This window comes from Protopterus annectens, chromosome 3.part1 (genome assembly GCF_019279795.1).
Source record: "Protopterus annectens isolate FY-2018-M chromosome 3.part1, PAN1.0, whole genome shotgun sequence".
In the NCBI taxonomy this organism is placed as follows: Eukaryota; Metazoa; Chordata; order Ceratodontiformes; family Protopteridae; genus Protopterus; species Protopterus annectens.
This window is the reverse complement of record NC_056732.1, coordinates 1385043630-1385056905: the sequence shown is the minus strand read 5'-3', so window position 1 is coordinate 1385056905 and position 13276 is coordinate 1385043630. Positions and strand designations below refer to the sequence as shown.

The 13276-nt window shown below is 40.6% G+C and overlaps 1 protein-coding gene across 3 annotated transcripts in view; it reads right to left on the bottom strand.

The window, feature by feature from the left end:
• Positions 1–12312, bottom strand: part of LOC122798472 (flap endonuclease 1-like) — a 444201-nt gene extending 431889 nt beyond the window's left edge. The window contains exon 1 of one of the 3 annotated variants that reach the window (XM_044067423.1): positions 12089–12312. In XM_044067423.1, the coding sequence (XP_043923358.1) occupies positions 12089–12170 (82 nt within the window). In that variant the 5' untranslated portion in view covers positions 12171–12312. Of the gene's footprint in view, positions 1–11479; positions 11603–11740; positions 11869–12088 lie in introns of those variants that run through there. The other 2 variants (XM_044067425.1, XM_044067424.1) reach the window with 2 other exon arrangements.
• Between the last annotated feature and the right edge of the window lie 964 nt (positions 12313–13276).

The window sequence follows — 13276 nt, the reverse complement described above, 5'->3', positions numbered from 1 at the left end:
GTGATAAAGGTTTCTGTGTTGCCCATATCATACTTGGATAGTTAGGTGGCTTCCTTGTTCACTGTGAGAGAGGGAACTCTGAGCAGCCTATCTGTCCCTGTATGAGTGGTCCCAGCCCGGCAACTTGTAGCTCATTGGCCATTTTGGGCTAATTTCTATCCTTTTTGATCTCCCTGGTATAAAAACCGCTTAGCGCGGGTTTGCGCACCGCGCAGTGCTGTTTCGCTGCGGTTAAACTATTCCAGGCTCCACGAAGTCTGCACTTCAGTTTTTCCCTTGAAACTTGAAACACTTCAATCCAGCACTAGAAATAAGGCAATTTAAGACCGGCACTTACTAAAACTCACTAAAACTATCACTAGCTTACAGCTTGCACTTCCGCCCTATATTCAGGTAGTATAAGGCTCTTTACTCATCCAATCAGCAAAACAGTCCCAACCATCTATTCAGGCATGTTCAAGAGACAGCTTCAGGTGTGCTCTCCAGTCCAGCTGGTGAATCTGGGCATCCTGAGGCAATGTTACAATTGCCTCATGTACACAGACAACCCCCTTTTCCTCCCAACCAACACAAACATATGTGAGAGATGCAGCTACACAGCCATACTGGAGGCTAAGCTCTCTCAACCCACAACTAGATCAACCAGTCACAAGGAGAAGGTTAACACTAGCACCACATTACCAGACTCACATAGACCAGCCATAGCTGCACCAGAAAACAACTCTCAGAAACGCACAAAAACATACTCGGAGGCTCTAAATAAGAACCTGCCTAAACAACAGAGACCTCCTAAGCATACACCCAAGCAACCCCCACCCCACAACAGAAACCAGGTAACACATACGTCACAACATCAGTGTGCCAAGCAAAAACAGCCCCTAAGGCTAAATGGCACACCTAACTCACTAGTAATCGGTGATTCTATCATCAGGCACACAGACGTCCCACTCACTAGACTGAACAAGGAGAAGGTTACTGTGAGCTGCTTGTCCGGTGCCAGAATCTGCCACATAACACATGCACTCAGGTCACTCCACAACAAGTACAAATATGACTCTGTCATTGTACATGTTGGCGTAAATGACCTGAGACGTACCTCCCTGGATTACATGAAAAGAGACATGGAGGAGCTCTCTGACCATGTAGCCCAGGCTGGTATGACTCTGACTCTGAGTAGCATCCTGCCCTCACCCAAAATGATGCCAGCATACGAAGAAAAAATGATCAGTTTCAACAATTGGTTAAACTACTGGTGTCATTCAAAGGGGATCCAGTACTTGTCAGCCTGGGACGACATGCTTGACAAGCCACGTTGCCGCCAGAGCGGCTTGCACCTGTCGCCCCTGGGCTTTCGAATACTGGCCAAGACTCTTGCCGCCCCAATACTGCCTTTTTTAGGCAAGGCTCAAAAGACAAACCCACCTCCATAAACAACAATAATAAACAAAAACTGAGGGTAATGATGCTCAACGCCAGAAGTCTAAACCTCAAAATGAACGCACTCAAGGCTCTCCTTAGTATGGAAGAAATCGACATATGTGCAGTGACAGAAACTTGGTTCAAGGCTCCAGAGAGCACCCCAGCACTACCAGGCTATAACTCCTACCATACCTTTAGGTCCCAAAACCAGGACTGGAACACAAAAGGAGGGTGTGTGTCCATATTCATCAAGAACACCCACACCTCCAGGTTAGTAGCACAGCACGCGGAATCTGAGACCATCCAAGTGCAATTGGCATCGGGTAAATTGACTGTTCAATTTATAGCTTGCTACAGATCTCCCACCTTGTCTCAGGACCCTCACGCAGCATTCCTGAGAACATTAGAAAGTATGAAGATTCTACCCAACACCATGCTACTGGATGACTTCAGCTATCCAAACATTGACTGGGAAAACTACTCAAGCTCAAACGCCCTAGCCCAATGCTTCCTTGAGTTTATAAACTCAAACGCCCTTGAACAGCTGGTCACCACTCCCACAAGAGGTGACAACATACTGGACCTGGTCATCACCAACATGGGGAACCTGTGTTCCACTGTACCACCCAAAACAAAATAGACAAACTACAACAATGCTTGCCACTGCTCACACCACGATTCCAGTGGAAAATTTGATTCAAATAATCCAAACGCAATTGTTCAAATGAAAAACAATGCTGAATGCCAATAAACGAAAAATGTTTATTAAGACAAACATCTCTGTGTAGCTTTTCGTCGGCGCTCTGCACCAACTTCCTCAGAACTTAAAATCTCGCGCCTATACAATAACATACTTTAATATGTTAAAACCAGAACATGTGATCAACACGCCCCCCAACTAGCAACTCTTAAAGGCACTTCGCTCTAAAAAACTTAATTTAAATTAATTCTGAATGTTGTCATTTAAAGCTATTTAAATTCAGTAAATAGCAACTAACAAGAACAAACATAATTAATTCATCTATACTAATGTAGCCGACCAACAAATCAATATAAATATATATATGTGTGTGTGTAACGACTATCAAAGACATCGATAATAGCAATTAAAAAATAAAAAAAACAACCATATTAGTCATGTCAAAAACAATAAAAACACCTTAAAACCACACCTTCATTTAAATGGAATTACAACTAATTAAGAGTGAGCTGCCAGAACAATTAACCTGGAGCAAATATGGATACTAATATCCCATACCTCGCAGACGAGGTAAACCCTACCTCTCCAAACTTCTCAATTTAAGAACACTGTTTATGGATAACATGCTGTTAAGGCCAGGGTAGTGGTAAGCTTCCAATTTTAGCTGCCACATCAGTTCCTTGAACTCCAATTTCAAGGATTCAGGACCCCCCCTGTTTTCCGAACATAGTTGATCTATCACCATAAAGGTGAACTCGTGTTCAGGGTTTTCCTTGCTATGCTTCACCAAGGCATTGTCCATCTTTTCTTTCTTCATGGCATACAAATGTTCATACATGCGTTCGTGTAGCTTCCTATCCGTCTTGCCTATATAAAATACAGGACAAGACGAGCATTTAGCCAGATAGACCACTTGGTTGCTTGCACAATTATATCTCCCCTTAATTAGGTACTTATTATCCCTGATCATGAAAAATGTGCCTGCTTTGACAAATCTGCAATATTTGCACATATTACATTTATACATCCCAGATCTAGAAGGTATACTCTTGGCTTTCATTTCCAAGTTGTTTTTAATGTTAGGACCTCTCCTAAAAGTCACTTTAGGGTAGGACCCTAACTTGGAAATCCCTGTAATCTCTGCCGGCAACAAGCACCAGTTCTTCTTAATGATTGACACTATCTCTCTGGCATCCAAATTGTAAAAGGTGATAAAGCTACAATGGTACGTGCCACTACTATGGTTGGTCCAAGTATAAATAGAAGTCTCTGACTTGGGATAACCCAGGATAGGTTGAAAATAACAATTTTCTTAGTGGTGTTTAATAGTAATCTTACTGGTCTGCAATTCTACATGTCTCACTTCAGAATCTTTGCCTAAGGCAAACCATCACTAGGCATTATGAAGGCAGAAGTCATAGCCAATATACAGAAATCATGAGGAGAGAGATGCAGGCCATTTCTGGTAAGGGATATCTCTGGTAATAAAGGCTGATCTGTCAATCTCTGCCTCCCATGCTGACACACAGACACACACACCACACACACACACACACACACACACACACACACACACTGCATTCTGCTGGAATAACACCATTTAGTTTGACAATTGCTGAAATCAATTACTCTTATTTGAAATTATGCCGTCATTCTCAAAGATTGGAAGATAGTCCTCAAGATAAGTACTTCTCCTCCCTCAGACACATGCATGGACAGCTCAACATGTCTCTCTGCATCTCCCACAGGGTGCAGCATCAAAGGTTGCTCATCCTGATGTGGGCAACTATTAGATCATACACATATTTGGTTGGAGGGAACTAGAAGGCCCTGGTCATGGAACATAAGTGTGTCTGACTATGGAGTCACCAATTACTACTACATTGTCACATGTATCTACAGCCTCTGGAAATCTTATGGGTGTGGGTTTGGATCCAGAGCAACTTCTCTACAGTGTGGGTGAAAGTGCAGGTGAGAGTGCATTTGGCAGAGTTATATTGTGTGACTTTGGGCCTAAGTAGTGTCTAGAAGGTTTATGTAGTGAATTTTTTACAATCTCAGCATAGCGGGTCTAGTGTGGGGTGATAGTCATATAGTGGCAATTACTTACTGACATGTAGTGTGCGAGATGCCATCCTCCAAACTGAGTAAATATTTGCACCCTTCAAAAGTCATAACAGTGTAGAATAAGAGTAAAGGATTGTCAACACGCATGACGCAGTTGCTACACTGTCTCAGAGCCCTTAGTGCAGGTCAGCTGGCAACAGAAGTAGACAAAGCAGACTGTGAACTCATATTGACAGAGAGCGGTGAGTGACCACTGCAGTTTGGACTATGGTCCTAACAGGCTGATAATCTCATCCTGAAAATCACTACAGGCAACTATTTTCCAAACTGTTACATTAATATTGAGGACTGAGATGTTTTCACTTCTTTAAAAAAGAGACCCTGATCGTCTCAATCCTAAAAATGCCAAAGCTTGATCCTAACCTTTTGGGAAATCACTGCCTCCTATTTATTGGGAAGGTTACTGAGAAGGTGTTGCATGCAGAGATGAAGTGTACTACTGGTGGCCTCAGAGTATTCTAAATCTGGCTTAAGACCCAGTCAGTGTACTTAGACTACCCTCATCCAAATGACCAATGATCTTTTGAAGGCAAGGGTCAAATGTTGTATTTAATCAAAACCCTCCTTGATTTCTTGCAATGTATAACACTGAAATTTTTGAGATCCATTGGGAGCATCTTAAATATTGTTATCTAACAAGCAAAATTAATAAATACATAGCAGTACAGGTTCACGGGTACATACTAGGCTATTTATCCACAAGGATATTTTGAAGCTTAGCCATGCCCCAACATTTACATGTTACACTTATCCATAAGTGATAAAGGTGCTAAACCAGTGATGAATTTGTGGTTTCCCATCCATTTGTCCAGATTATGTCTAAATAGAGTAATACTTTGGTTTACGTAGACAGGAAGGTGGTTCCAGAGAAGTAATATTCTCTGTGATACATACCCATCCCTCCAACATATTCCATTTAAGTTGCAGAAGAGATTTAGGTTTCTTGGACGGATGTTTATACTGCCACTGCACTTCCAGATGTGCAGTAGGTCTAAAAAGATGGGGTTGGTTGAGGCTCTGTAAATGAAGCAGAGATCCCCACTCAGCAGCTTGTAAAATACAGAGAAGAGGGTCAAGGCTTTGGGATGGTCACTGTAGCTTTTATGATTTAGGCGTTTTTGATTTTTTTTTTTTATGAGAAAGTGTTGTGGTCATTCAAGTGTTTGGGCAGATACATACTGAAGGGGGCATTATGCTCAATGATCAGCCTAATAAAAGCAGAATATAGCAGAATGATCCCATCCCTACGCCTGGACACCATATCCTTACTAATAAGTCAAGCAATGAAGGGATTTCTTTCAATAATGAATACATGATGATCCAAGGACAGTTCATTGTCTACAATGTTTTCCAGGTCATCACTAGACAGATCAATTTTCAAAGGCATGTTGGTGATGTGATAAGCTATAGGGGACATCGTGCACTGAAATATTGCACTATTATATATTTTTTAGCTCATGGTTTTGACACCAACTATTTGATTCGGAGAGGCTGTCTTGGAGGATCTTAGTGCCTTCTGGAGAGTTTATGATGGCACCAAGTTTACAGATTCATGTTAAATCATTGCAAAACAAAAATATTGCAATGTAGCTGGAAAGACTGAAACAGCAAAATATTGAATACTGTTGGTCAGCCCCTTTCCCACAGCAGTATGATCTCCAAGTTAGTATATATAATTAGCATATGGTGTGGCTGGTGTAGAGGGTTTTGTCCTCTTAAGAAAATATATTGTTATGTTTTTGTTCTTCAATGTTTCGCCAGTTTGCCCTTCTCAACTTATTGCTTCATGTTGCAATTATTTAACATAGATCACCAAGTTTACAATTATATGTAAACTTGGTTAGCCATAAACCCGTAATATTAGCTTTGACCTCTAAGAAGTAAATGCCAAAGAGAAGTGGCCAAGTAATGAATCCTGGGGTATGCTGCCCCAAACCTCTTAGGTTCTATTAGTAAGTCAGTTTGCTCCTCAACAAGTTACATAGGGATTTACTTTTAGCTAGGCAACTATATCCAGTTGTGGGATGGTGTTGAATGCCTTTGTGATGTCAAGATATGTGGTATGTACTGACTTTCCCTCATCCATTGCTTCAGAAACTTCTTGAAGAAGCTGAGCAGGCTAAATAGGCAGGATCTGCCCTTGACAAAACCAAACTGGCTAAGGTCAACAGTTTGCAGGTTGCTTATGTCTCTATTTATTAATTCAGATATGAGCCTTTCCATAGCCTTACAGATGAGGCTAGTCAGACTTATGAGTCTATAATTACCTGGGTTTGCTGATGCCCCACCTATGTGAGGGGGATGACTGATGCTGGTCTCTATTCATCTAGCACAAAGTCTGTTTGGAGACTGATATTGAATAGCCTCTGTATGGGGTTGACAGGCCTTGTTTCAGGTTGGCCAGTAGGCATCCTGGTATGTTATCTGGCCCCAAAGAAGCAGTGTTCTTGGCTTTGGGCACAGCTTTGAGGACTTGTCCATGGGAGATTTAATGGGGTGCGGATGCCTGTATGTGATCTGGGATGAGAAGTTGAAGTTAGAGTTAAATGTATCCACTAGTAGGTTGGCTGTCCTCTGTGTCAAGAGTACGTGACATAATTTAGTGTCATCTCTGCATAATGCTGGGCATTGTTTCAGAAGTTTCTAACATACTTAAAGGAAGGCTTTTGGTTATCTGTTGTGGGTGGCTATTTTTACCTCATATCTAGCTTTGGTTGATTTGATCAGGTATCAGAGTTCCTGGTTAAGTTTAGCAAAAACAAATTTGACAACCAGAAATTTAAATTTATTGTTACATGAAATGAGCTTTTTTCTTTCACTATAAAGTCTGTTGATATCTGGGTTCCACTACAGGGGTTAGTTTTTAATATGGCATTGTATTTACTTCATAAAGGGACAGATGCAACTATGCAGCTATTTACATGTATACAGAATTTGGTGCTAAAGGATTCTACATACTTAGAAGGTTAATCAGGTAGCAAGGGAATGTTGAATTTAACCAGGTCATCACTCTTCAGTATAATTGCTAAATGCCAAATTATTGGAGTATGCTTTTGGCTTTAGTCTACTGGTTTATGTGACTGATTTATGGTCTGATTTGACTACAGAGAAAGTTGCAACTGGTAGGGAAAAGAGCTGTCCCATACTGGTGAGAACCCAATTCAATATTTTGTCACTCCTAGTTGTGGTATGGACTAACAGGTAAATGAGTTTGTATTTAGGAAGTCCAGAATTCCCACGGCATACATGCTAGGGAATGTATAAATCTCCCAGTTGACGAAGGGGTAGCTGAGTCCCTTAGAAGAATGGGGTTTGGCTAATACATAGTGATACCACAATATTCAGGTAGGACACATGGGTCAAGGGGGACATGGGGGACCCATAATTGACTATGATGTGATAAGGGGGTTGTTAATAGCAAGCTGGACATAGAAGAGTTCCAGGTCATTATCCTGTCTAATGAATCTGGTGGTGAAAGTTTGTTCTATGAATACAGACACACCTCCACCTTTATTACCTTCATCTAGTGTGGTGGGCCTGAATGCATGGTAGGCATTGAAATATTGCAGTGATGGGGGCTTGAATGCATAGTAGGCACTCAAATCTTGCACTAATGGACTGCTCCCAATAATCTATGGCAATGCAAATAATAGGTTCATAGATTAGTACTAGACTAACTGCCTTGTGGGCCATTTTAAGCCTAGCCAATTGCCCCATGTTAGTTTCAAACCCTGCGCCTCATATCTGTAAGGTAAACACCTTAACCATTACACCAATCTCCCTCCAGTCAATACATTCCAAGACAGGGAGTGCCTGTAGGGAGTGGAGTTTTTTGTTAAGGCTCCTAGTATTAGGCAACAATACATTTACATCATCCAAGTTCTGTTTTGCTATGACAGGATCCTTTGAAGGTTGAGATTGCCTGTGGACATGGTTTTTGCCATTACACCAAACTTCTTATGGGGGATTTCTGCAGGCCATTCCTAGCAAAGCAGTTGCCTGATGTAGCAGTTCATTTTAGTTTGTATGTGGAACATCAGCTTCAGCACATATCACTTACAGGGGGCAGATTCCATAACTGCTGACTCACTTTATCATTTGCAGTGAGACAGGCTCCAAAGGCTGGCAACCACCATGGACAAGAGATCACATAGGACTCCAGAATGTCTGCGGGCACTGATGGTAAATTAATCCAGGCAACACTATATCCAAGCACAAGGACAGTTTATAGAAGATGATCAGGAAAGCTTACCAGCATAAAGGGCAAAAAAGCATTGGCAGTGAAGTGGTCTGTGCCCACAATGCAGCTGTTAAACATCCTTCTTATACTGAAAGGGGGATATTGCAGGGTTCAGCAGGAACACATATAGCTTCAAACAGCTGCACAGGAGACATCTGCAAGACGTCACAAACAGACAAGCTAAAAAAAATTGCCATATCCACACATTACTATTGTAAATATGGGGGCACACGGTGCTACAGACTGTCTTTTTTCCCTATTGAAAGGTGACACTGTAGGCATTCTTATGCAAAAGCTTTGGAAATGGCCAAAAATTTGGTTAGTTTGATCTGATATCACACAGAGGAAAAATTGGAGGGCAGTCACAGACTGCAGAGCAGTAGAAAGAGTTAGGATCCTCATTACCAGGTTTGTCAGGAGAGTAAGTAAGAACATTAGAGGGTGCTACAGTCCAGCACCTGACAATCAACATGAAAGTAGCAGAGTACTACAGCAGTATGTGCTCCATTTATCAGAACAGGGCATGGCAATATATAATCAGAACTTAAAAAGGGGCATTACTGGATCCCTGCCTGATGTGTTATGGGAGAAGGATAAGTAAGAACCCTTCAGCGGCAGAAGGGCAGTCTAGGAAAGGATAGCACAGATTGGGCATCTTGGCCTTGCTTCTGGCAGGCTCTGGCCACCCTCACTGGCTCAGGGTCTGGAATGTGGGGTGGACCTTTGCAAATTTTGCTGTAGAGCAGACAGGCTTGGGCCAAAGCCTGGGACCCACTTGTGATTGCTGTTGGCTGCTTAGTTTCACAAACCACCTCAGCCTTTGGGTCAAATTAGCATGTTTTGACTGGGGCTGCTGGATTAATGCCCATGAGATGGATTGCCTTGGTTAGCATCCTACCAAGTACTGCCCTCTGCATCTACCTGGTGATGCTGCACTGATGCCATGCAACAGACATTCAAATGGTGATTGTATTTACTTGCCAGCTAATTTAATTGGTTTGAATTTAACAGGCTTAATAAAATTCATGGCTGTGGACACTTCATGCTAATAAATCTATCTGGAGTCTATTCAATAAGTATACACATTTAATGTCATTAAAAGGCAATGAAACTGGGCCACGGACTTACTGGACAAGCACAATTGCCTTGGTTGAAATAACACACTAAGCAAGTGAGGTGGGATTGCAGGAGAATTGCAGGATTAGCTAGAAGAAGGAATGGGAGGAGGGGAGGGAGGCTTACATAAATGGTTGTGATAGGGATAATAATAGGTTTTAAAAGGGACAGAAAAGGCAGGTTCAGGGCACAGTACTATGCAGTAACAATGAGAGGAGAAACCCACCCACCCATCCTTCTTTGCAAGCTTCCATTTGGCTACCAACTTTTTATCGAACTGTTGAATTTGCATGTTTTATTGGAGCTGCTGGTTTAATGTCCATAAGATGGACTGGCCTAACTGTTCAAATACTGACCTCTGTGCACATCTGGTGATTATTGCTGGTTGCTTTGATTACTACATTGATAACTGCACTGACTGGCAAATAATGGCCACTTAATTGGCAATTGCCTTTAATTGATAACTAATTTATGAAAGAAGAGGCTGGAAGGAAGCACACCAGGTCAAAAATTCCACCAAGGTTTAATGCCACAAGATAAAAGCTGACAACACTCCAAAACACTGACAACACTCCAAATACGTTTTTGTTCACAGGAACTTCATCAGAATAATTAATTACATAGCTAAAGACCATTAAATAATTCCCCTGATGGTGGTGCTGCAGTAGCGTTGTCGCCTCACAGTAAGATGTTGTCCTGTTCGATTCTCAGCTAGAGCATCTTCTGTGTGGAGACATGCGTGAATGGGCATACCTTCGTTGAAGGTTGTGCATCAGGGCTGGCAACTCGGCACATAAAAATCTACTGCCAATCATTAGCGGACTGGAGTTCCGCTGTGGCGACCTCTAACCGGGAAAAGCCGAAAGACACAAACAAAATTAAATAACTAATAAAATTGCAGAATATTTTTTTAAAAAAAACAAAAGTACAGCACATTGCCACCTAGAGTACTAATGTCATAATTACTAACCATAAAATTTTAAAAGCTAAAACCTATTCATCCCTTGACTAAAATATAAAGCATAGTCAAGGGATGAATAAGTTTTAGCTTTCATTATTACATAAATTCAATTTTTATTGTTAGTTTTTTTTTTACTTTTATTCTGCAATTTTATTGGCTATTTAATGATTGGGGGAAATACTTAAGGGGCTTTAGCTATGTAATTAATTATTCTGATGAAGTTCCTGTGAATAAAAATGTATTTGGAGTGTTGTCAGCTTTTATCTTGTGGCATTAAACCTTGGTGGAATTTTTGACCTAATGTGCTTCCTTCCTGCCTCTTCTTTCATTTGTTTTTGGTGGCTATTGTGACTGGAATCTCCTTTCTACTTTTTGTTTGGTAACTAATTTATTAATTGAATTAATATGGCTTAACAAATGCAAGCCTGCTGCTATTTCACACCAACACAGGGCTGTAATTTATTTGGTGAGTAAATGCATGATGTTCATCACACTGACCACTGCTGCAGTAGCCTTAGCTACATGGGTTATATCCTGCCAAAAATATAACAGCCAACCAGCTTTCAAAGCTTCTTAGCACCTTACACATGCTTAAGCTGTCAAGCAGCTTGAGTTGATCTGACTACAAGACAAGTTTGTGCACAAAGCCCTTCAGAGTTTTCCTGCGAACAGAGATGGAGGCTGAGCCCTGAAAGGAAAATGTTTTATCAACAAAAAATAAATCTCCACACCCTGGCATAAAAGCACACCAAAAACAAAAGGGATGCAGGAAGGAATGATGGTAAATTAAACTTACACAACTATACTTTTACTTCCACCCAAAGGCAATAACATGATTTTAATTAAGGTAAAGTTTCAGAAAAAAAGTAATAAATGTCATTATTTGCAGGAAGGAATTATGGTAAATTAAACTTACACATAGGAAGGGCACATAAACATTTTCAGTTAGCATACGGGACGTCCCAGATTCTGCACAACGATATTTCTAAGCAAACAACACAGTCAGAATCCGAAATTTCAAAATAATGTTACAAAAGGGGTATGTCATTGCGTTTTTGGAATTCACCCATGTATGTGACTTGAGGTTTCCCCACAAAGAATCATCTGTCCATAATACAAATGGAGGTACAACTGACATAAACCATTAAAAAATAGAATGTAGAAATCACTGACTTACATCTAAAATACTATATATGTCTGACTGCCATATTCAGTAAGAGCACCAAAAGAATAGAACTGCAACGTTTAAATAGCCAAGACACAAAGATAGATATGCAACAGTACTGACGTTCTCAATACCGGAAGTACTACTATGTACGTGACATTTCCAGTCTGGAATGGACCAAACAGAAACCGATAAAGGAATACTGCCTCTGCTTTAAAGTCGGAATTTGGAAGAAAGGACTGCAGTGGAGCCCTACCAAAAAAAAGACAGCCACAAAACTTAGCTCTCACACATCGGTTCTCATGTTGACGAAGATGTAGCCCCGTGCTTCCCCATTAGTTTGTAGTCTGTCACACTTACCACTGTAGCTCTGCACAGATCGGTAACTAACTGCAGTGGGAGCCTCATCCCGGATTAGATCTGCTAACCTCTGGATACCCATTGTAGGATGTGGGTGGGTTAGGGACTGCTTAAATAAGTGATATTTGTTTTCAGATAAATAGCGCAGCCAAACAAGTGTTAAACCAGAAGGAGGGCCTTTGCAGAAAGTATCAGTTTGTATACGGAGATGTGGTTCCTGTCAGGTGAGATAGGGCGCTGGATTCAAAAATCTAGTACATCAAGTGGTAGAAAAATTGAGCAGCCACTGCTTAAGTCCATACCTTTCTGCTGTCCAGATTTTTTTCCTCATGTTTTTGGTCTGTTCTTCGTAAAATGCGTGGTTTTCTGGCAAATCACTAAGGACTGAAGGTACTAAATAATGATGTACATTTGAGTTTCAGACTTCATATCCTGCAGAAAAATGCATGCTCACACATTCAGGCAAATCTTGTTATTCTACAAACTTTGTAAGTATATAAGAGCAATATTTAAAATATAACCTTATTGCTGGGGTTTTAACCCACATTTTTAAGCATAGCTCTCAACCTTTCATCCCCAAAAAGAGGAAATCTTCCTCATAATGTTGTGGAACACTAAGACCAACAACTTCAGCAAGGAAGCTCACAGGATGGTTAAGATGTGATATTTTTATATACAAAATAATTATTTTAATGAAATAATATGATCCAGTTCTACTATGGATATCAGTTAAAAATTGCTAATAATGAATGTGTGACAGACCTCTTCAATGTGGAACTTCAAGGAACATGAACTTTTTAAGACCCCAAATGAGGAACATTCCTCTTAACGAGGTATACTTCAGAGGCATGATTTTAAGCCTTGTCCAGATTTCTTGAGATAAGAGGTATGGTTAAGACAAACAAAATGTTTTCTGAGAGGGATGAAACGATAACCATTATCTGAGTTATAGCAAAAATTATAAAAGGACCTGCAGGTTATTTAAAGTGTGTTTTCTAAAAACTGATTCATTCTACAAAAATAAGTACAGGGGGTATTACAAACATATCATTTATTTAACATCTGTTTGCCTGTGTTTTCAGATTCTATTTTAATGTCTAATTTGAGTGGGAAGCATATGTTTATTCATTTTCTGTGCCAAGCATAGACTGTAAGCTGCATCACATCACCATGCGGTTCCTATAAAAT